This window comes from Sebastes umbrosus, chromosome 11 (assembly GCF_015220745.1).
Source record: "Sebastes umbrosus isolate fSebUmb1 chromosome 11, fSebUmb1.pri, whole genome shotgun sequence".
Lineage (NCBI taxonomy): Eukaryota > Metazoa > Chordata > Actinopteri > Perciformes > Sebastidae > Sebastes > Sebastes umbrosus.
The window spans coordinates 791,139-815,933 of NC_051279.1; the positions used below are offsets into that span (position 1 = coordinate 791,139).

Consider the following 24,795-nt stretch of genomic DNA (forward strand, 5'->3'; position numbering starts at 1 on the left):
GTGTCATCTCTGATTTCAGTGACAGTGACTGTTAAAAGAGATTAAACAATAAATAGAATAAAAACCTGGCCTGCCTTTCCACCCACACATCACTCACTACTTCTTCTACAGATCAAATATTCATACAACTAGTTCAAATATTGGATTGGCTTGAAGAGCGTCCTGTCTCAGCGCTCTATTCACATTTTTAAATCTCCTCCCCCGTAACTGGAGCATGATTCAAGAACTGATGAACTTATTATTGTAATGAACTCCCACATCATTAGTATGTGAAGACATGATTCACATCTGAAGTGCTCACCTCTGCTCATTAAGCTCACTCATTCATTAATTACTCAGCGGCAGGGCTTGTTCTGAACGTGACCGCTGGTTAGAACAGATACAGCAGAGTAATCATTTTCTCTACGTGGATACCTGCAGCGCCCGCGCCGTGTCAGAACCGAGCTCGCGTTACGCAACTTGGCTTAACTGCTGCATAACTTCTCAAGCGTCCGTGGTAATTACATTCAACGAACTGAGCGCTGTAATGAGAAACTTTGCTTCATGTCTCTCTAATATTTGCCTTCGAGGTGATCAATAATGTACTCGGTGTGTTTGCAAAAAGTAAAGTCTGTGTGGTTTCAATATTGAAGGGCCTCGGCTGCCAAAAGCAAATTATGGACTTGAACTTGGATTCCAGTGCTTTATTAAAAATGAAGAAGTGGTACTTTAAGAATAATCTGGAGGTGCTTATTGGGATTCCAGCTTTACCTTTGGCATAAGGCTGATTGTAGATTTATTGCTTGGACACTGAGGTCACTGGCTTGCACCAGCTATTCATAAATCCATCACTAACGTATGAGTGTAACATCCTTTCTAAGTTATTAACTATCTAATTTCAAACTGGTGATCTACTCATTCAGGTTGCACCATTAAAACTTAGGAAATGTCTATAAAGTAAATGTGTAAATTGGCTGCTTTAGGAAAAATACTGTATGTACGCCGTCCAATCGCAAGCCGTCAATGTTTTATAGGCGGCCAAGCAATAAATGTAACTGAACTATCACGCCTTGGTAGTAGGTGCCTTAGTAGAACTATTCTGATGCATATTGTACATGGTGAAATTGTGAGCATTATTCATAGATTAAAATGAAATATCTGATTATGCTAACCTAACTGACGCTAAGTCAGTGGTCATTCCCCCCTTTGGAGGAAGACATATTTATTATAATAATAATATTTAATAGACCAATGTATTGACAACTATACTGACAACGTTATGAATGAAGCTTCGAACTACTCGGCGCAGCCTACTTCATCATATTTGTACTTTTGATTACTGTCAGATGAGCACGTTGTTCGTCTTGTTCGTCTCCGAAGCATCGTCTGTTTTTCTTTTTGTCAAATATCTGTCCATTCTGTAAACCTCCAAACGGCCTGTCTGAATGAACACCACTGCTACCATGGATGTATAAAGAGCCGTGAAAAAGATTCAAACATAAAAAACATTAACTGCGCATCACATTTCCCACCTGTCAGTCTGGTGTTAGTAACATAACACTTTGTAAATTGAGGAACATTGAGTTGTATTGTTCCCAGTTAAGATCATATCATGTCATATATGTAGGACCATATTCCATATATACCTCTGTTAATATTCAGTCGCAACGATTCATACATTAGCCTTCTAAAGTTAGTTCTATGCAACCTTTGCAGTTAATTATGTTTGCTAAACACTCATCTGCAACCCGTTTCTATACAGCCTAGTGACAGGTAAATATGTACTCAGTAAACACTCATGTTATAAATAGGCTGAGTCTGAACGTATGAAAAGCGAAGCTGCGACCGGCTCCAGGAACTGAAAACTCCCAAAATGTCAAAGGATTAATTACCGACGATGACACCTCAGCTCTTCATCTGACGATGTCTGGATGGAGCCGTGATGCATCTGAAGGATATGCCCTGCCACTAAACCCCTGCAAATTCGTTTGGTTGCCGGGTCGTACGGATGAGGCGGTGGGCTGCGGGGAGAGGGAGGGTCATTATACTCAAAGTAATGAAGGGATCTGCGTTAATGTCCTTTTGTTGAAGCGTTACATTTTACCTCTTCCTCCTCTGGGACGCTATTCAGGCCCATCAATGAGGTTGGTAATTTCTTTTTCACGTCCTAATTGTCTTTCTTTTTGTCTGCTTTTTATCAGAGGCATACAGTCTCTGTTGCTTGAATGAATTTGTGCCAGTGGCGTAAGGTCTATTACGTGTTGATCATGGCATTTTAATGCATCATTTGTTGGAGTTATGCACAGAATAACACGTTGAAATGAGGTCATTTCGGTCTGTCTGCCACTGAAAGGTAATTCTAGATGTCCCTCAGATAGCTGATGGATGTTCGGAGTAAACTATCAACACAGGGACTAAATAACGCTGGTTTTGGATACGCTGGGTGTGATCCCACCAGCTGAGGGATTTCCCACATTTATAGCTCTGTGATAGAAACTGTTTCTGGCGTTCACTGCTCCTCTCTAGTGGGCAACACCAATGTTTATCACCACCACCACCATAATTCTGATTAATCACTTTGGTACTCCATTTTTATGTTGGCTAGTAAAAGCTCAAATAGGATAATATCTGGTTATTGAGGAGGGTGGGCGTAGTACTCTAGTCTGATGATCGAACAGTATAAACCATGTGTGAACAGTTAACAGTATACTGGCTCTGATCTATCGGCACACTGTGCCGATAGATCAGAGCCAGTATACTAAACACTAAATCAAATGTGGCTCAATCAGACATTTATCACATCTGATTCTTGAAATCCTCTCGATTGACTTTTCACACATCATACATTCATACAAAATAACACACAACTGGCATTTGGTGACTATTTGGACATCAAACAATGCTTGCAGCACCAACATTTCAAATCTGACATACAAATTTCATTGCATGTTTGAGTCGAACGGCGTGGTGCTGTAACTGTCTCAGTCCTTAGTCCAAAAGTAGGGATGCACGGATACCGATACCAGTATCGGGTATCGGGTCCGATACTGTGCTCATGTACTCGTACTCGCAAAACGGCTCCGATACCACGGCACCGATACCACTTTACGGAAGCGTGACGTTAACCTCTCGTCAACATCTTTCGGGTCCTATCGCACCACCTCCCGATGATGCGGGCGAGACGGGACGGTGGGATCCCACCTCAGGCGGCGCCCGCTGGCTCTCACTTTCATTAGGCCACGGGGTTTTGCTAGCATCCTCTGACTCGCGCGTGCATTAGACTCCTTGTTCCGTGTTTCAAGACGGGTCGGGCGGGTTGCAGACATCACCGCAGACCCTTAGCGCCTTTTAAGTGGGCCGAGCCCCGCCCTGGGGGCACGAATCTGTCGAGGCGCACTGAGGACAGTCCGCCCCGGTGACACTTTGTCCACAGCCCCGGGAAACACATTTGCCCCGAGCCTGCCGTGTGTCGCTCACAGAGATAGATGTAATCATTTCCGAAACTCACAACTTGTTTTTAACTAACAAAATATTCTGCTTCAATCCATATTTGTTGGCGTTTAGCCTTTCAAAAACAACATCTTCACTGTGGTCAAAAAATGGTTTACTCTCCTGCACACGCCTGTATTAACAGGATCTTTAAGTGCTTAACGTCCCGGAGAGACACTGAAGCTGTCGTGGGCTGCAGGCTGCACACCGGTAAATCACCTGTAAATAAAGATTCAGGAGTTTCTTGTTGTAGGACGACCCAGTGTTTCCTATTCATTATCGTTTTCTGTAGGTTTAAGTTGCTGGGGTCAACTTCAGATGTTTGAATTGAATTTGAGAGGATAAAAGATGTTCTTTGAGGATCTAGGTTCTTTTCCTCTTAAAGTGCTCCAGATTGATGCATTTAAATGTCAAATACATGCCCCCCCCCACCCGGACCACCGTAGTGTCACAAAATATGGGCCCCCAAACATCATTTTCTTTTGGCCCCCAGAAAGCTAGAAGCGGCCATGCATGGCTGTGTGATCCCACTGATTAAATGCAGGGTGTATGTATGAATCAGATATCTGAGCGGCCGTGGGGGAGACTGAAATAATGAACTGACTGCAGCATCAATTAGCAAAAACCATGAGGCAGTCTCAGATAATGCTTAGCAATGCACTCTGAGAAGTCAGCCAAACTAATGGAACTGAACTGGGGTGTGTGTGTGTGTGTGTGTGTGTGTGTGTGTGTGTGTGAGATTGAAGATGAAACAATAAAATGAATTCTGAAAGGAGTCACATCTGACTGAATTCTGACTGAGTCTTGAATCTCAAAGCAGAACTGAGAGTAATATTTTTCTGTTGGTAAATGGGCCTGTAACTTGATGGGTTTCCCGGCCTGTGAGCGACGCCTAAAGAATACTTCTTCGGGGAACTAACGCCGACTGTTGCGTCTAAGGTAAGAAACATGTAATGAAATTCATGGTCTGTCTGCAAGGTCACGGCGACGAGGATGTGAGGACTAACAGATTAAAAGTGTCCTGCTGCTGCTGACCCCACAGGAGCCTTCAAGGTGAGCTGCAATGACTGCTGCGCATCTTCTGTGGGCGCTATGACTGCTCATTTTCTAAATGTTTCCACTGTGTTGCTGCTGGTAATGACAAGTTAGTTCAGGATGAAGATAGCGGGCCTCATGCAGCAACATTCTCCTAAATCTCTCTTATATTTATGGCCCGAGCACCGACCGAAGGCCACCGAGGCCCTATTGTAATTGCTTCGTTAATTATTATTATCATTATTTACGCAAAGTAATCACATTTTTGAGGAGCTAAAGCTGCTCGGAAACGGAACAAATTTGGCACATGTATCCGGACTGGTGAAAGATTAGATATTTCCTGGGTCTCTTGCTCAGATGTGACAAAATGGCTCGATAGCGCCCCCTAAAAAATTGTTAAAATTGAGCCCCTCATTGTGGTTTTACCTAGAAGTATGACATTTGGCAGGTATATGCAACATGTTGAGACATACAAAAAAGCCTCTTGGAGGTATACCGTAAACCCAACAGGAAGTCGGCCATTTTGAATTGAATGTGTTATTTTAGGTTTTTTTTGCCATTTCCAGACACTACACTTTAATTTCTCTTCATTTTCTGTTAAGAGACAAAATAAGAGAAGTCAACTCCAGATGCATGAAATGTTCTTAACCATCCAGGTGTGCTGAATGATGAATCCCACTTGATCATAAATTGGATTGCTTATTATTAGCATGGGTAACACCCCTTAAACACTATGAAAGGACTTTAAATAAAAAGATCCCATTGATTCCTTTGTCTTACATTTGCACTGCAGTGTTTCCCACACAGGAATCTTACTGGGATCAAACAACAGTGAATTTTCAAGGCATAAAACCTGCTAATGCAGGGACCTACATCTGCCTGCGCATTTCACTTTACGGCGGATTTATTTAGAGATTTGATGTTAAAAAGCCTCTAAAACACCAGTGAGATCTGATTAGAAACTATAGCAGTGCAGTAAATCATCTTGTGAAAAGATGAACACCCCATCTCTTTTTCCAATCTCAATCCTCTTTAGAAGACAATTCTAGACACAATAAAGCTGCTCTTTGATGGGAGAATCACATCCATTTTATCTCCCCATGCTGCTGCAATTGCGCCGTTACCAACAAAAGTTATTTTCTCCTTCAGCTCTAAACTACTTCTGTTCAATATAATATCCAATTAACTAACTCTTTCTCTCGTCTGTGTGTGTGTGTGTCTGCGTGTGTGCGCGTGGGTGTGGGTGTGGGTGTGTGTGTGTGTGTGTGGGGGTGGGTGGGGGTGGGGGGGGGTCCTATCCCTGTGCAGTCAATGAAGAGAATCTGGCCACAGGCGGTCGGCATTGTTGGCTTCTTTCTGGCTCTGATGTTGACTAAGATTAATCAGAGGATTTTCTTGTACTGATTGCAACAAGGAGCCGAGGCAGAAGGGTTTGTGCTTCATGGAGAGTCGGGCTTTGGAAGAAGAGGTGGAGTGGCAGGAAGCTGCGACAGTGACCTGGTGTTGTTCAGTGCGAGCGGGCCGACAGGAAACAGACTACTAAGTGGCAGGGGTAGGTTGGCAGTGGGTGTGTGGCTGAGTCTGACCCCTTTATCAGGCAACAGCACCGAGCTGCCGACTGCAGACTGCCACGGCACTAATCACCCAGCCGTCTGGCAGTAAAAGAATAGGCTAAAGCCCGGGCTGGATTCACTCAGCCAGCCAAATGACAGCCTGGTGGAGAGGAAATAACTGCTTTCAGATCAGTATCACTCATATCAGTCGATAAACACTATGGGTTTTCACCTGCACCTACGCCATCACATTTTCTACCGCACAATAAAGGGACCTTTAAGCTGCTTGGCTCAAGATGGGTTTTTTTTTTTTTTTGACTGCTGGCAAGCAGCTAAACTAAGGAAAAACAAATCATAACCTACCGTGGAGCCAGATGACAGCTGGAGTTGAATCTCTCAGCCGGATGTCAGATTCTATGATTCTGTCAAGGTAGCAGGAAAAACAAGTAAGAAAACTAACAGGTTTGTAAAAGACTGACCAAAACGAGATCTGCTAATCATCCAACACGGTGCCGACCAGCAGAGCAGCAGCAGCCTGAAGCTGCATCCAGTGTGTTCACTAAAACACACAATATCCATGTAAAATACTACCTTTCACTTTTTAGCACCACATTCATTTCATCTTAGAGCCCGTTAACTACAAACTGCATAACCTTTACATGAGGGACGACCATTATCAGCTCATTCAAACAAGCTAACAACAGCTGATCCATTGAATGCGCTACTGGTTTAGTTGGCTGTTCCTGCTGGCTACTAGAAGTAACAGGTCTCTGCACAGCTCTCTCATTTTTCCAACACAGTGACATATGGCGCGTTTCCACCAAGCAGTCCAGCTCAGTTTAGTTTAGTTTGGTTCACTTCGTCACACATTAGAACGGATATTTTTGTGTTTCCATTCTCAAAACTCACAGATGGTACCAACAGAACCGCTCCATTCTTGTCACCCACCACGGAGATGCTAGACGGTGGAGTTAAAACACTGCAGACCACTGATTGGTCAGAGAGAATCATTACTACCGTGACATTGGACCGTGAAATGGCAGGTCGCAAAACTACACCACTACACCAGACATACTACGTACACTACGCCATACAACTGACGAAGTGCAGATCCTCTGTTTGGGTGCCGTTGAAAGGATTCAGTGAGTGTCCCGTTGAAGATGATGTCAGGGCAGTTTCATGCGCCGCCGCTCCGGTGATCAGCTGAGAATCCCGCCTACACTGAGGAGGTACTATCTGCAGTGAAATCGCACCATAGAGAAAAGCACTGGTACCAAAACTGAGTGGAGTCGAGCAGAGCCGTGCCATGCAGTGGAAACATGGCTATAAAGGTTACTAACTTTGTCAAAACATTCCTCTTGTCCTTAAATATAATTTGATTGTAAAACCCACGGCCATCGGTCTGATGATGATGAGCCTCTGGGGGCAACGGACAATATTTGTGGGGTTCCGGTGTAGCCGGCGGATCTCCAGACCGAGACTTCCTCTTCTGTTCACCGCTCATTGTTTACAATCCGATTAGCAACTTGAGACCCGAGACTGGAGTTTGAGTTGAGAGACGCTGCTATGGCCAGATTGTTTCACAAGAAGCCAGTTTACAAGCTAATTTTACGCCAACATAAAGCTAAATAATCGTCAGACGATATCCGGTGGGTTCTGAGGTTGTATTTCGGCCAATGCGTTCCGCCTCTAACGGACTGTTTACCTGCATTCAACCAAAGCCCGCTCAAATGTGATAATACTCTCAATAATACTCGGACTACAAACGTAAACCAGAACGCTTCCGACACCAAAATCTGAATTCATATGCAGAAAGTGTTTCTAGTGATTAGCAGAACATTGACGTTGACACACTGACAACGTCACCTTTTCAGTTGACATGGTGAACTTGTTAGTATAGTTGCTCATTCAGACGTCCAGCAGTTACAGAGCAACACTATCATTCATGTGGAGTCGTGTCTCTGGCCACTGGACGGAGGCAAGTCCACTATTCACCGTCTCCTGAGGGGAATACCGGACTCTTAACCGGTCCTTCTAGACATCTTTATCATGTACGACCGTACAGATAATCCAGACAGTCAATCTTGTCAGTCAATATTGAAAGATGTCATCGTTTCCCTTCTGCTTGGCGTTAGGAGTGATTTAAAGTGTGAGGCCGCTGGCCTTCATGTCAGGGCCGGCGTTGGTGCAGATGTAACCGTTGAAGGACACATGTCAAAATGTGACAAACCACAGAGCCGCTAACTCTCAACCCTCCTGACCCCTGATGCTCTCTGCAGGGTCTTTCAGTAAATCGGAATTGACTGGAGACCACCACCACGTCCTTGTTCTGAGAGGAAAAGTGCAATTGAGGTTTTTTTAAATATATCCTCCTAGAATGTTTTCCAAGCTACTGAACTCTCAAGTTGTCATTCAGTGCATAACATCCAATGTGTCTTGCATAACTCAATTTCGCTTGAAATCTGTCTCGTATCCTGCACAAAGGACGTCCTCCTGGATGGAAGGCCTGCAGTATTTCACTAATGTGGTGTCCATTTCTCTACACCTGTATCTTCTCTATTTCTTTAAGGAGTGTATTTGACAGTTCATGTTAGATATAATAACTACCAGCTTTAACAGATATTCCTCATCAGTCACTGCACCAATTATCTTTGTGTGGGTCTCAACAAGGTCATAATCTGTCATTAAATGATCCCACGTTACATAACGGTAAATGGGATGTGAATAATGCACAAAGTGCACGTGCACTAAGGCAAATATGCTAAACTGCTATACAGGATGTGAACAGCGTGTTGGGATTTTACCTGTTTATGTACCTTAGGCTATAGGTGTCCAGTTGCAGTGAGCCTGAACGCATCAGATATGCTCCCTTCTTGTGCACAGACCATGTCGAATCAGCCCTGTGCAGCATAACCAATTCCTTCTGAACTGGGTGAAAGATTCAGAAGTTTCTCTTTACTGAGTATCTGGATCAGGTTCCACAGCGGATACAGTGAGACAAGCCTCCAAACGGCAACCTCAGACAACCTTTAGGGGTCCTGGACTGAGAACACGCACAAAGAACCACTAATTTCAGCTCTGAAAATTGTACGAGAATTTATTCCATCTAAGCCTAAAGGTAAGCGATGTGGAAAATGCTTACACTTTCAGAATATTTACAACGGCTCGGCCTTGGCCCGTGCTTCTCTGGCGGAGGGTTTGGCGAGCATCAACCTGATTTTCTCTAAATCACTTACCTGCAGGCAATCATGCCCTTACCCTGTTATGGCTGCTATAAGCCCGCTCTCTATCACACTCCCGCAATAACAGGTCGGCAGTTGCATCTGAGGTGTAGCATCACCTTGGGAGAGATTGAATTCAAATACTGTAAAAAATCTGGGCTGTTCACCGCAGCCTGCTTGGTTTATTGATGTGCATGTGATCATCTCGGTTCCTGGTCGGCGTCTCACCACCAGATTCAGTTAGGAATCTGTGTGTATATGCTGGTTTGATTTACACGGCACTTGTCATGCGCAGCGTTACGTGTGATTCAGGTCACAGGTGGAGTCAGCGAATCATTGTGCCAAAATAATGTGATTGAATGTCAGTGGGCTTTGCTGCTTCCCTCAAAGGAAATAAACGGACACCAAATGACAAGGTTCAGGGAAGCAGGCATCAACATCTGTTATAGTCAGAATGTGTGTGGAAAGGAAAAATAAAGCTGAAGGTGAAAACAAAAACAGTAAAAACAGAGTTTCCATTCGCTGCAGCTGGGCGATGATGTGGTCGTTCATACTGCTAAAAGGTCAGTGACAGCTGCTCTGACAGCTTCTACCTGGATTATTGACAGTGTGTAACCAAGTGGCTCCGCTGCTGAGAAATGAAGCCCAAAACTACAGTTCATCAAACGGCCACTCGAGGCTCCAATAGTGAGTCGATGTTCACAGACCTCCGAGTTAAAACATGCAACAACTTTACAGCAGAAACAAACATGTTCACAGCCTAGTACAAAAAACGGTTTGGGTCTCTAGAGCTAGTTTACCCGATCATAACAACTGTACGAGGGTGAAGTTCTATAGAACTCATCCGTTTAAATTATATTAAGGCTTAAAGTTTGGCATAATTGAGGGTGTGGCCGCTTTGAGTGACAGGTCGGAGCCGTCTCAGGTCGCTAGCTGATAGCCGTCTGCTGGGCTTCGTCACCAGGGCCGCCTCAGCTCCACTAGTTAGGCCATATCGTCACCGCCAAGATGGCGACGGCCGGAGTCACCCACTTTGAGCTGGTCATGTCTAGAAGGCATAAACACACAAATTGCGAAGCTCTCGCGAGATAGTTAAAGGGACTGTTTGTAACTTCTTCCACGTATAAATCATTGCTGGTCGGTGTCTCATGGTCTCTCGTGTGTCTCATGGTCTCTCGTGTGTCTCCGCTGTTCAGACTCAGACTCCAACACAAACTCCAGTGAAGCACCAAAACCTCTTGGTTGTATCTAGTGCAGCCCGTCTGTTAAACAGTGTTGGCCGCGGTCGGAGGACGCGGGGGAGACCGTAGCTTTGGTCTCCAGGACCGGAGTCTCTGCTCCTCTGCTCCTCTGCCTGCCTTCACTCACACACCGCGCTCCTTCTCTCTCTCTCTCTCCACCTCTCACGTGCATGCTGCTCACTCCACACTGCAGAAGAGTTAGTTTAGCTCTGAGAATATCTAGTGAATGTTCAGTGGACGTTTGTGCAGAAATAACTGCTGCAGCTCCTCCAGACCAACAGAGGTTTCCCGTGTCTTGTGAAGTGACGGGGCTCCGCAGAGAGAATCCCCCGTTCCCTCCGGCCGCGGTCGGGAGGCTGAGGCGGGAAAAGCCAACACTAGGATCAGCAGTGATTCATGGAGAGACCTTGGTCTGGTCAGCTAACATTACTGCCAAGCAACTGAAATATAGAGTGATATTGTGCTTTTAGCTGACGTGTGTCTCCTCACTGTGTTGAGTGATGCTCCTTCATGTCTATGTAGAGCGAGCACAAGCGCCAGCAACAGGACGCTGACTCTAGTTGACATAACGGACACAGGTGAAGCTGTTAACAAGACATTTAGGATTCTTACATAGAGTCTCTTTAAGGTTCGGCATTGATCAGGCAGCGAGTTTTTGCAACTTGAGGGTTACCTTCTAGACATGACCCTTTGAGCTTCACAATGGTTCTTCAGAACCTTACGGGTGACGTTGCCGTGACTGCATCCGTATTTTATACAGTCTATGTGTGAAACACATATTTAGAAACAGTTAAGGATGCAGAAATGTAATTTCCTCAACATCGGTGCCGACTGTGTCGTTATTTTTTGCTTCAGACAGATGAGATCAGATAAATGACCTCCACTGAGTGACTGTACATGTTGCTGCTCATATAGTGAAGTCTAACTTAGTGTGATGAGAGTTAGAAACAGAGCTCAGGGAGAAACTAAAAGGAATGAAGAATGAAAGACGGGGCATTGATCACATTTTCACAGCGTGTACAGTACATAATGGAACAGTGCTTAGCATGGAAGCATTTCACACTGAGCATTGCAACACTATAGACGATCTCAGAGTCATATGGCACTGTTACAGATATACTGTCGTAGTTTTATTACCACTTTGAATGAAATATCATCATTGACAGTTTCCTCTTTGAGTGGTCTCCAGTGGAATCAGGCATCGACAGCGCCGCGTTCTCTCCGTATAACCATCGTCTGGAATGTGCGAATAACGTCGTCAGACAGACGTAGAAGCATCAAGTGAACTCTGAACGCCCCAGAGTCGACTCGGGGAAGTTGTATCTGTAAGATGGACCCCATCCGGGAAAAGAAAACCAAGTTACGGGAAGAAAATCCGGTGCAGGACAAACAAGTGAGCTGTGCAGAGATGAACCTTTTATCTTTTATGGGATGAGGCCCAACATGTATCCTGGGACCAGAGCAAAAGGCAAGCAATGGTCAAAGGTGTATGTCCCACTGGAGACAGAAGGAAAAATCATGTTTTAAAGCCCAAAACAAGGACAGAGCCAAGATAAAAATAAGCAAGAAAGAATTTAAAAAAAACACAAAGGGGACGCAGAGAAGGCGATAAAAGCATTGTCTATTTCCCCTATCATGTGATGAATAATTCCACAGTGAAAGGATGTTCAGTACATTAGTCCGACTGTTGCACAGCATGAAAATAAACGCTTAAATTAAGCTTTTCCCTGAGAATGTCTGTGTGAAACAGGCAGGCTGCGTTGAACCCAGAGAGAGGAGGAGTGAATGAATAAGTGAAGTGAATGTTAATGTTTACCTGCGAGAGAGAAATATTCAAATGCACATCAGTCACTGTGAGGACACAAGCTGAGACCGAGGCGTGGAGAGCATGATTGAACATCAGAGGGGCGGGTGCTATCAGCATTTATCTTTCACATTCACAGCTGGGATATAAGGTGCTCTTTAATTGTGGGTCTGTCTATTGTAGGTCACAAGCATCTCATCAATCACCGGGCTCGGGGTAACCTGGCACCTCCAGACTTAAAGGAACAGACGGAAGCTGATCATGAATTATAATAAATATGATGATAAAAGATGATAGATAACAACACGTGTAGCTCTGAATGAAAAGCAACAGGCCCATAACAAACAGCATCAGGAGAAACTGGAGGTCACAAACTGTAAGCATGCTCCAGAAACTACAGGATAGAAGTCTTGGTTATATTCCCAAACAGTCGCACGGACGTGGTCAAACTACAACTTTGGCTTGAAAGGGTCTTTCACACAGAATGCGTTGTGAGCTGCGTCCACGCTTTGCTCAATGCAGCGAAAAGCCGCCGTGGCACCGCGCAAGCCATTGGAATGAATGGGTTTCAGAGCACAGTGGTGCCGTTGTTGCGTTCTGTGTGAAGCCGGCGTTTAGCGGGGCTGCTGTAGAAACATGGAGGACTCCGTGAAGAAGACCCGCTCCCCATGGAGACATGAAGGACTCATTCTAAGATAACGAGAACACAACCATTCTTCAGGCGACTATACACTAATGAAAACATTCTTATGAATATTATATTCCATTTCTGCTAATAGGTCTCCTGAAATGTTACACACCTTTAAATTAATTAGTTGACATTTGAGGAAATACACTCATCTGCTTTCCTGCCGAGAGTTAGACGAGAAGACTCGTACCGCTTTCATGTGTGTATGCTAAATACAGAGCTGTTTCTAGCTTAGCTTAGCATCAAGACAGTTCAACACCTACCAGTACCTTCACAGCTCATATATTAAACTGTTGCTTATTGTTTGTTAATGTTAATCCATTACATCCAGTTACTGGGTACCAGCGGGCGAGCACAGTGACTTCCTGTAGTCTGGTCATCATAACAACTGTCGGATAAAACAGCTGCGATACGATGTGTTAATGAGTTAGTGATCTCTAGAGGTGCCTGAAGGCATGGAGTTTGAACTTTGGAGATAGCAAGGCTAGCTGTTTCCTCCTGCCTCCAGTCTTTAACTGACCTCATTGACTCCAGGCTGCACCTCCAGATTCACCTAAAGAGCAGTATTGATCCTCTATTCTTTTAAAATAGAACAACAGAGTTTACAGTAGAATCCACATGACAACTTGGCCGTGGGAAAGGAAAGGTTGAGGAGAGTTCACAAGAAGCAAATATGCATAAAAAGATGAGCTACACCAGCAAATACCCTTGAATCACAAACCACAAATAACTAACCTACTAAATAAACAGACCGATTGTTTTACAAATCCTTCTCGACCGGCAAAATCAAGACATCAATAAAAACACAATTTATTGTGTGCAACAGCCAAGGCCAAATCTGAGCATCAATAGCAGAGAGACAAAGCCCGGCAGAAGATTACACGCAACATGTGATTGATCTTCAGCAGGAGGACATCCAGTACATTTGTCTTAGAGGCTCGGGGATAAGACGAGACATAAGTGATGGAGTGGGATGACAACAATGCACCGTAGCCCTGCCTGAAGCCAGCGGATGCATGTGACAGACAGGGTATCATGCTCCGAAACCCTTCTTGAAAGGCTTCTGATGCTGCTGTTGTGGGGATTAAACCAGCCTCATAATGGCCTGTGGGATTTGTGCCACTGCCGGGTGACAGCCGTCGAATTGGGTGGCAGGCGGAGACGAACTGCAACTAGAACACAGCGCTCGCGATCTATACAGTTGCCAATCACGGTGCAGATCTATTGACCGCGGAGGAGAAAAAGAGAGATAAGGAAAATATAGAGCTGCTTCAATGGCAGGTAGAGCGAGCGGCGTTATGTGAAGAGATGTATTCACGCGTTGGCTGTTTGGACTCGTGTGAATAATCCCATAAATGCTAAATTCCCCAAACCGTACTCTTCTACGCTCCTCTTCCTACAACTGCATCTGCCTTCCTTTCTGCTCTTGTTTTGGGGATTTGCAAGATTATTTTTCCACGGGAACTACTTTACATCATCAACAGCTACTCCATACAGGAGCCACAGTTGCCATGGCAATATCTGTGGCAGAAAAAAAGAGAGAGAGCGAGGGAGAAAAAAAAGGAAAAGCATTCAGAGTTGACAGGGAAATAACTGGTTTCATTATATTCAGCCAGCTGATTCTCTCTATCACCAATGACAGGGCGACGGCAGCACGGTGAGAGAGCTTCTGTTTGTGTTTGAGCGGTAATAAATCACCGCGGGGTCAGGGCCGCGCAGGCCGCCGCACTCCCTGATTAAATGAGACCAAACTTATATCCCTCTGACATCTCCCAGCCTCCTTCTCAGGAATCTGAAGGTACAGAGACAAATCCCATAATCCTAATTAAGTATTTCCTCCTATTGCGACGTACAAAACGCCCGGCTGTTTACACAGCTAAAGCCCCGGTTGGGTTCCCATGCTCCGTTCAAACACATACTTTAAGGTAATCTCTGCAAACGCCGAAGAGAGAAGTGACATCACAGAAAGTGATAAAGAAAAAATAACTGGGAGAGCAAATTAAATCTATTTGGAGGAAAAGGTGGAAAGTTTAATGGGAGAGAATGTCGTCAGCAGACCACAACAGACTCAGCTTCTGCACTGTGGGGGAATGAAATGTTTTGATTTGAGGATGTCATTGTCATTTTCAGCGACTCGCAGTCGTCTCACGGTCAGCTGAGCGGGACAGTGTGGGAGAGAGAAGCGTGGATGCAGATGCAGCCGTGGGTTTCTGTGTGCTTCTCTCTTCCGAGCTGTTTAACATTTCAAAACAAGAAGCACAATGAAGCAGAGACACACTGCACTTCCAGATCCACATCAATACCTCGAGTGGGAACAAAAGCTGAAGAGTCTGGACATACGGAGAAACATAAGTGTGTTCCAAAAGCATTTATACAGCGTGCACTCAGGACGGCATAATGAATGTACTACTCCAACGAATATCTCATTATATTCAATGGTGAATAACATACAGAACAACACAACAAGGAGGGAAGACTATTTAGCATTTAGAAGCAGAATGTAAACAATTAGCAAATGTAGAACACACTAGAATGTACTTTTAAGATAATACTATTCTATTCTAAAGCACCCCTCCATTGACAAATGTGTTTTGCTTATTGTTCCTTCATGTAGATGTCTGACCTTCACTGTGCAGAATGACGTACGGACAGTTTGACACTAGAAGGCTGTTTTCACATTCATCTGCTGAAAGGGGGAAACTTTCTCTGTGCTCACCTTTAATTGGAGTTTAAGAAGCGGATTTATTAAAAACGGCCACTATATCCTGACAGCAGTGCACCTCTGGTGCTTCTAATGGCATCTTTAAGATGTCACAGACCGGAGGGAAACAACCAATCAGAGCCGAGCTGGAGCCTTCCGTCTCCGAGCAGCTGTCAATCACTCACCAACTCTGATATATATATAATATTCTGTTATGTTAATGCCCATTTCTCTCCTCAGATGTTCTCAGAATCATCTTGTAGTGCACGGTTTAGCTGTAAAGTGAGTTGGTGGTTGTTTTCCTCCGGTCTGTGAAATCTTGCAGATGCCGTTAGGAGCACCGGAGGACACCGGAGGACACCAGAGGACACAGAGGAACATGATTGTTTTCAGATTACCTGCCTCATGCATTACTGTCAGGATATAGCAACCGTTTAATAAAAATAACTTTGTTTAATCATATTTGCTCCGTTTCTACCCGCTGATGCTTTAACTGTTAATGCACCCATCGTGAACGCTTCAAAGTATAAGTTACCAAATGGCCTTACATCTGCTTATCACTTATCTACATGTTGTTAAAGACATGAACACGCCTCTTAATTTGAAGCTTAATTCCAGAAAGCACATCATCTGGTTTATAATCTTCTCTGTCTGTGATTTCCTGGTTAAACGTGTAGATAATCTATCATCTTTATCTCTGCTTAACACCGTCAACAGCTAATGTGGTGATTTATATGACTGTGGAGTAACGTGCACCAGTTTGACTCCCATGCACCTCCGCTCTATTGCCCTTGAGCCCTGCCGTGACTACACGATTCAGTCCAAACCGCTTCCCACTCCAAACAAAACACTGTCACTTTAAATACAAGCCGAACCTCCGTCGGCGTGTTTGCACTCTGCAGGGCCGGGCGGCTTCACGCAGCGTTCGTGGTTCCATTGAGGGCATTTGAAGTTTTGCAATTCCTCACACATCTCAGGATTAGGGACAAGTGAGGCTGTTGCCCCAGTCAGAGCCTCAAGGGCAACGTCACCCTACAGCGCCGCTTCAGAATCACAAACAACAGAGATTCAGCTTAAGCAGAAGCCACCAATCAAAAGCCAATCAATACCTGCTAGGAGGAAATGCCTCCCATCATACAAGACATCAATCACCAGCACAGGTGTGCGCCTGTCAAAGAAGCAAATACCCTTAATTAATGAATATCAACCGAGCCCTCTGTTGCGAATGAATATTTGCCGTCCTGCCAGCCTGTCGGGGAAACATGTTTATGATTTGGGGAAGAAATCATTTCCGGCTCAAGCGTCACTGTTCCAATAAGCGTTCATCATGTTGGTTGACTTGTAATTATTGTTAATGACATTGTGCTGATGACAAGCAGGAGCACTACAAGTTATTACTCGACCAGGCGACGCCGACGACGAGTTAAATAACATCAGCCGCCGAATTAGACGATGCTGTTTAACCACCAGGTCGAGGAAGAACAACGGAGCTCACGACGAGATAGAGCCGCGCTGTAATTATTCTACAATGAACCCACACTGGCAGCTTCTTTATTAAATGGAGCGAGAAGAGCCATCATTCAGCTTCCTGTTGTCTGGTGAAGTGGACACTGGTGACAAGCTCCCCAAAATGAGCTGTTTGCTTTTATGACTTGAAGAGTAATTTTAAGATATGCGATACTCTGCAGAGGATCATCACCAAAACAGCTTACATGGGAGGTATTTAGCTGATGCTCTCATGCAGAAGGATTTAGAGAGAGTGAGCTGGAAGACTTTCAGACACTTGTTCAAAGTCACTCCAGAGGACCGGTTACTGATGGACACGCTCGATGCTGCATCAGCCTACAAGCTGCGTTTTAGTTACGTGTCAGCAAAGCCTTCTTTTATGAGGACACTTGAAGGTCACAGGACGACCAGCGTGACCTCTCTGTGCTTAACACCATGTTATCGTATCATAAAAAGGGCTTTTTATTTTAATTCCACTTCAGTTGTGTCTGATTGACAGTGCTGCTGTGGATTTACTCTTTCGGTAGGGTGTGGTAGATAGAGGAGGAAGCAGAGATGTCTTCAATTCAATACAACTGTCACAGTCCGCCTCCAAAGTCCACAAACAGACTTAATGATGAAGCTAAAACAATCAAAAGTTATGAGCTTAATAACAGTTTGTGGGTTCTGGTAGTAAATACATGAATATACATATCTAATAAAACACACTGAGTGTTGGCTGGTATTGAGAAATCCATTTAAATCCATGCGATCACATTCCTGCTCTTCTGTACCAGACAGAACTGGTGAGGGCTTCACCACCGACCCGTCACGGATCGCACGAGACAGGCAGCAGAAGCTTTGGAGGTGCAACACACCTGGAAACACCTGCAGTCAAAAACATACTGCGTTCAAGAGCAGCCTGCAGTCTGATGCTACTAGTGTCTCTGGAATCAGCTGGACACGTCAGCAGGCTTTCATATGGAAACATGGTTAGCATGGTTAACATGCTGCAGCCTCACAGAGCCACTAGCATGGTTAGCATGGCTGACTAACGGTCAGCCGGCACTCACGTTTCCTCCATGGTCCTCTCATCCACCGCTGGCTTCCGGTACTCACATCTCGCGAGATTTCAGAACAAGACTTCTCTTTGAGGAGTGAGTCTGAGGTGGGCGGAGTCTGAAGCCGAGTGGGTGGAGTCTGCCGATGAGTGGGAGGAGTCTGCCGATGAGTGGGTGGAGTCTGCCGATGAGTGGGCGGGGTCTACAGCAAAGTGGGCGGAGTCTACAGCTGAGTGGGAGGAGTCTGCCGATGAGTGGGCGGGGTCTGCAGTCGAGTAGGTGGAGTCTGCAGATGAGTGGGAGGAGTCTGCAGTCGAGTGGGTGGAGTCTGCAGATGAGTGGGAGGAGTCTGCAGTCGAGTGGGTGGAGTCTGCAGATGAGTGGGAGGAGTCTGCAGTCGAGTAGGTGGAGTCTGCAGATGAGTGGGAGGAGTCTGCAGATGAGTGGGCGGGGTCTGCAGATGAGTGGGAGGAGTCTGCAGTCGAGTGGGTGGAGTCTGCAGATGAGTGGGAGGAGTCTGCAGATGAGTGGGCGGGGTCTGCAGATGAGTGGGAGGAGTCTGCAGTCGAGTGGGAGGAGTCTGAAGCCCATTTAAAAGGTGTCTCAGCAGGTGCATATGCAGGCCTACAGTACCTGGACCACACGGCTGATATATAAATACATATATATATATATACGTATATACAAATGTCATATTCAATCGCTCTCTTTCCTCATTCACAACATCTCTTACTAAAAGGCAGGAAAAGGGTATTCAACATAGTCTCTATATACCTACACAAATATACTATGAACTGTGCTTATCTTTGACCTGTTAAAATCTATTATTGCTTGGTATATATATATATATATATATATGCATCAATTTGAATCAAATGCACCCTGACTGACAGCCAGTACGCTACGTTACATTCAGCCTCTGCAGCTCCACTCAGTTGAGTGGTCCACAGCGTGCAGGCCTACGTGGACCCGGACCACGCGGTGATGCAAACAGAACACGGTGTTTGTGTATATTGCCTTTACAGTCTTAAGCCCTAAATATCAGAGTATAATACAGCAATTAGAACTGGAATGAGCCGGCGCCACACAGCAGAGCAATCAGCAGTTGATTGCGGTATAATTTTTTCTCCGTGGCGTATTGTTATCTCGTCAACGATTAATGACACAACAAACCTTGATTGCTCTGACGGATCCACGCTTTGTTTCATTTATTTATTTTGTAGCCTATTATTGTATTTATAATTATTTTTATTAATGTTTATTTATTTAGGGGTCCTTGACACGATAAAAAGATTGTTTTAGTTTTAGTGGACATAAATGACGGTGTCAGCTTGCCCCAATGTATAGCAGCCACACTGGATCACAAGTTGTTGTCCTTATTAGTCAGTTAGACACAAAAACAGGAGAAAACAGGGTCCAGGTTGAAATATACCTAAGTTACCCTTTAGTACATGTACCCAGGACTCCCACTAAATCATTATTGATACTGAGTGGATTATTCTACTGAAATAAAGTCAATTGCTCAATTATTCAACTAATCAAAAGTCATAAAAAGCCTAAAAATGAACTGTGAAGACGAGAGAAGTTTAAAGCAGTCATAATATTACGAGAATAAAGTCATAATATTATAAAGTAGTAATTTTATGTGTTTTCTTTTTTTCCTCACAGTTATGACTTTATTCTCGTAATATTACGACTTTTTTCTCGTAAAGTTATGACTTTGTGTAAATCTCAGATGTTTTTTCCCTCAATGTGGCCCTAATACTCCGTCGTACATTGTCTCTTTGGCCCTCACTGCATTAGACTTATATACTATATACTTAGACTTTAAACTGTGGGTTGCTGACCCCTGATTTAGAATAAACGATTGCTAAATGTGAGAATAACTGAGTGAAAGAGAGAGAGAACTCTTGCATGATAATCATCTCTCTGTTTACATCTCACTCCAGATGGATGTCAAACGATGTTCCCACGTTCTAGTGAGAGCTGACAGCTCTCATCATGTTAATGCTCTCTGTGATGTTCATCTTTAACCACGACTCATCAGCAACAACAAGCAGCTTTGATTTATTCCTCAACATCTACTCCCTGTGTATTTTTAGGAATAAACTTGAGAAAACACTTAATTGGCTCCCCTGTTGTCAATTTCTCTAAAATTGTGTTACCAAATATTTATCTGTTTTTGGCAATTACAGTCACAACATTAAAAACAAAGGAACCTGGAGCTGATGACAGTTTCTCTCAGTCTGTGGTTCGGTCCACCTGCAGTTCCTTCTTCAAATGTTGCCTCGAGAACTCGACAACAAAAGTCTGTTTCCATCCAAATCCCACTATTGGGACTTTATTTATTTATGCATCCAAAAAACAAACAGGTGCTAATTGCTACCTGTGTGGAAGAAAAGGCAGATTCTGGTGTGTCGTGCAATTTAACTTCTGGAAAAAAAAAACAATCAAAAGTCTATTGAGTGCTGTGAGACAGTCGGGGGCTGAGTCATGGAGCCAGTATTTCATTTAATGCTCAGCTCTCGCTGATTCTTCTGGTGCGGTTCTGTTTACGAGGGTATCATTGTTCCCACCATGCGAGCCAACACTTCACCAGTAATTGGTTCCACCTGCTCGACGTTTGAACTGCAAGACGGAAAAGCATGTAGCAATAAAATTATGTGGAAGTACCATTGTATGTGTTATTATTCTGTACTGTGTGCACATTTTAGAATATTAATATTGAGTATAAAAGAGGGCCGTCGAAGTTAATGCCATAATAACGCAAACTTGTTTTAACGTCATTTATTTATTTTTCATCAGTACCAACCAGGTCAGACTAGCTGTTAGTGAAGGAGGTTAAATAACGCTCCAAAGTTAGGCTAAATGTTGGAGAGGAAAAAATGTCAGGGTCATTTTAAAAAGCGGTCCCTTGACCTCTGACCTCCAGATATGTAAATGTGTGAGGGCTTTTGTCCAATAAAGTCAGAAAAATGTTTAAAAATGTAAAAAAAAAGGTAGGAAAAATACTAGCTGGTCATGAAGGAGGCTAAATAACGCTCCAAACTTACGCTAAATTTTGGAGAGGACAAACTGGCATGTCCATGTTCAAAGGGGTCCCTTGACCTCTGACCTCCAGATCAGTGAATGTAAATGGGTTCTATGGTACCCACGAGTCTCCCCTTTACAGACATGCCCACTTTATGATCATCACATGCAGTTTGGGGCAAGTCATAGTCAAGTCAGCACACTGACACACTGACAGCTGTTGTTGCCTGTTGGGCTGCAGTTTGCCATGTTATGATTGGAGCATATTGTTTTATGCTAAATGCAGTACCTGTGAGGGTTTCTGGATCAATATCTGTTATTGATTTGTGTTGATAATTGATTTATAATAATAAATATATACATACATTTACATAAAGCAGCATATTTGTCCACTCCCATGTTGATAAGAGGATTAAATACTGGACTAATCTCCCTTTAAGGTTCATTTAGAAATTTTAATGACTGACAGCCCTGGTACAAAACTAACCATTTTTGAACAGCGAAACATTTCCCAAGTCTAAATACTAAACATACACGGAGACAGAGACGATGTCCAGATGCGAGACTTTTATTTAAATCAAAATCAAGAGATCTTCATAGATAAATTTGTGTCCAAGATGGAGTCAGCCTTAAAAACAATAAGTAAATTCTTAGAAAACAAATAAAGGCGCTGCGTTCCTCCAGTTGTCCTCACGGTGGTCTTTCTTTCTTTATCCCCCTCTTCTTCTCCTCTAGTTGTGTCCTTGGAGAGCCTCGGCCATGAACAGCTTGCCCAGGTTCTGGGAGGTGAATTCTTTCACGTTCTGGCAGTAGTTGTTAATTTGCCCTGTTGGAGAGGAGCCACATGCATCCACGCACCCCCACAAACACACCCACAGAAATATACATACATTCAGAAACAGGCGGAGGCGAGAGAGAGAGAGGGGGGGGGAACAGCAGCAAAACATCGAATTAGTGGGGAACAGAGTAAACGGAAGGATCAGAATGTTGTCAGACGGCGGGGGAGCCGAACAGCGTGAGGGCGGCGGGGGGGGAAAGGGGCGGGCGAGTTGGAGATTGAGTCAATAAACTTTAAATTAATGTAATTTCAAGATAATGACGGAGATAATTACAAAACAGAACCTGAGCTCCTGCGAGGGGAGCAGAGGCGGCTGATGGAGTTTGGAGAGAGGGGGGGTCTCCGAGATGACGGGCGCTGTCCGTGCGTGGAGGAGGTTGTGCGTGTGTGTGTGTGCGTGTGTGTGTGAATGTGTGCGTACCTGCAATAAGCAGCGTGTCCATGCGCGGTGGAGGCTGAGGGGGCTTGAACATTTTGCTGATGTCCTCCTCAGGCAGCGCCGGCTCCGCTCTGCTCTGTCGCTGGGCGTTCTCCTGCTGCCGCCTCTGGAGGTACTGGAGGGAGAGGAAGAGAGAGGGGCATTAGAGACCACAGAAAAAAAATACAAACTAAATAGCCTTGAGAGAGAGAGAGAGGAATGTGAAAAGGGAATAGATGGTTAATGAGAAAGTGGACAGAGAAGCAGAGGGAGGAGGCAAGAGGCGAGAGAGAGGACAGGATGAGAATGTGAGGAGAAGAGAAAAGGGTGAAACAATGACGTCAGGACGGCGAGGAGTGGGAGGAAAGAAAGGCACGAAGTGAGAAAGTCGGGAACACGAAGAAGAGAAATGTACTAAGAGATAGGGATGCACCGATACCACTGCTTTTCAGACCGAGTACAAGTACATTTGGGTACTCTCCGATACCGAGTACCGATACGAGTACTTCTCTGTGTCTAAAGACCCTCGTTAACAGCCAGCTGGAGGGTGTGAGTGACACACGGCAAAGTGGTCAAAGTGTCACCGGGGTGGACTGTCCTCAGTGCGCCCCAACCGCGTCGGGCTACCAGGGCGGGGCTCGGCCCACGTAAAAGGCGCCAGGGGTCTGCGGCGATGTCGGAAACCCACCTGACCCGTCTTGAAAGAGGGACCAAAGAGTCTAACGCACGCACGGGTCAGAGGGTGCAAGCAAAACCCTGTGGCGCAATCAAAGTGAGGGCCGGTGCCGGCTGAGGTGGGATCCCGGCCCAGCGGGGTTGGGCGCACCACCGATCCATCTCGCCCGCACCGTCGGGGAGGTAGAGCGTGAGCGCGTGCGATAGGACCCTAAAGATGGTGACGAGAGGTTAACGTCACGCTGCTGTAAAGTGGTATCGGAGCCGTGGTATCAGAGCCGTTTTGCGAGTTCATGAGCACAGTATCAGTATCGGTACATCCATACTAAGAGAGGATGCAGAAAGTGTCAGCGGACAGTGAGAAGAAAAGAGGAAAGACAGACAATGGAAACAGTAACAGGACAGAAGTGAGCTGTAAAGAAAGACGGCGATGAAAGGAGAGAGAGGTGAGAGCGATAGAGAGAGAGAGAGGAGTTCTAAGTGCTGACAGGGATGGAGTGATTTGTGGCGGGCTGACAGTCAGTAAATCAGTGAGGTGTCGGGTCTCTGGAGATCCTAAAAGCCTTGTTAATTTGGCAAAGATGGAGGACAGACCGACAGACCGGTGGGAGAGGAGGAAAAACGACTTTCAACCACACATCCCACGATGCACCTGTACGGGTGACTGAAGCTGACGATAGAGATAAACGATAAATAAAAGATAACTATTTGTTCAATGACTCCTCCGGTGGGGTTTTTTTTGCCTGCCAATGCATGACTGTGCATAATCAAAATGCTAATATATGCAAATTTTAGAAACAAGCAAACAAAAACAGTTCTGCACTTCCACCTTCCATATATAAATATAGACGATGCCTAAAAACTATTTCCCCCCCCCATTAGAAGTAGAAGTGAAAGTTAAAAAAAAAACCTGAATTGATCTAAATTAAGTACAAATATAAAAAACTCCTTCAAGTCAGCATTTAGTAGAAAAGCTCCTTTCGCTGCTTGTTCTCAGTGTTCCGGCTCTGTCAGGTTGCCGAGGGACTGTGAGGGAGCAGCAGCTCTCAGGTCCGGTTAGAAAGGGGGAATTGGATGGAGGTCTGGCCTCCTGCGTAGCGCCGGCTTTATGTTTGAGGTTGTTGTCTTGGTGGATAATAATCCCGTCCCACGTCACAGTTCTTTTCAGACTGCAGCAGGATTTCTGTGTATTTATTTTACCCTCCACCTTCTCCTTCTCCTTCTCCGTCCTTCCAGGAGCTGCTGCTGCTGCAGAGAAGCAGCATGCTCCTGGAAACACCAGCACTCATGCTGGGGACGGGGTGTTTTTGGAAATGTGCTATTTGGCTTTAATTTTGGTATCTGGACTAGAGGAGCGCTCTGTTCTGAGGAACTGAGACCAGAGTCGGACCGGGTCCAAACGGCACTCAGTCTAATCAGGCCAGGTCTCATCACCACAGGAGGAAGTATTTTAGGAAAACATTCTATTATAGGACAAATACTTCTTGGTTTGATTCACACATATTACAGTAATTAGAACATTATTAGTTTCTCTATCATTTTTGGAATTAGTTTCCACAACTTTCTCAGGCTATTAT

The 24,795-nt window shown here is 44.8% G+C and overlaps 1 protein-coding gene and 2 long non-coding RNA genes across 3 annotated transcripts in view; all 3 read right to left on the minus strand.

Moving 5' to 3' along the window:
• LOC119496824 overlaps positions 1-18,381 on the minus strand; it is a 68,227-nt gene extending 49,846 nt beyond the window's left edge. The window contains exon 1 of the long non-coding RNA XR_005208822.1: positions 18,270-18,381. This is a non-coding gene — a long non-coding RNA (uncharacterized LOC119496824). The remainder of the gene's footprint in view (positions 1-18,269) is intronic.
• LOC119496823 lies at positions 13,798-15,010 on the minus strand. Its single transcript, XR_005208821.1, has 3 exons — positions 14,930-15,010; positions 14,389-14,531; positions 13,798-14,231 (listed from the first exon to the last, which is right to left on the minus strand). It is a non-coding gene; the product is annotated as an uncharacterized LOC119496823 (long non-coding RNA).
• Positions 18,382-21,839: 3,458 nt separating the features above from the next.
• LOC119496816 (eukaryotic translation initiation factor 3 subunit H) overlaps positions 21,840-24,795 on the minus strand; it is a 65,693-nt gene continuing 62,737 nt past the window's right edge. Inside the window, exons 7-8 of the mRNA XM_037784400.1 lie at positions 22,547-22,679; positions 21,840-22,113 (exon numbers count right to left, since the gene is read on the minus strand). Of these exons, the coding sequence (XP_037640328.1) occupies positions 22,019-22,113; positions 22,547-22,679 (228 nt within the window). The 3' untranslated portion in view covers positions 21,840-22,018. The remainder of the gene's footprint in view (positions 22,114-22,546; positions 22,680-24,795) is intronic.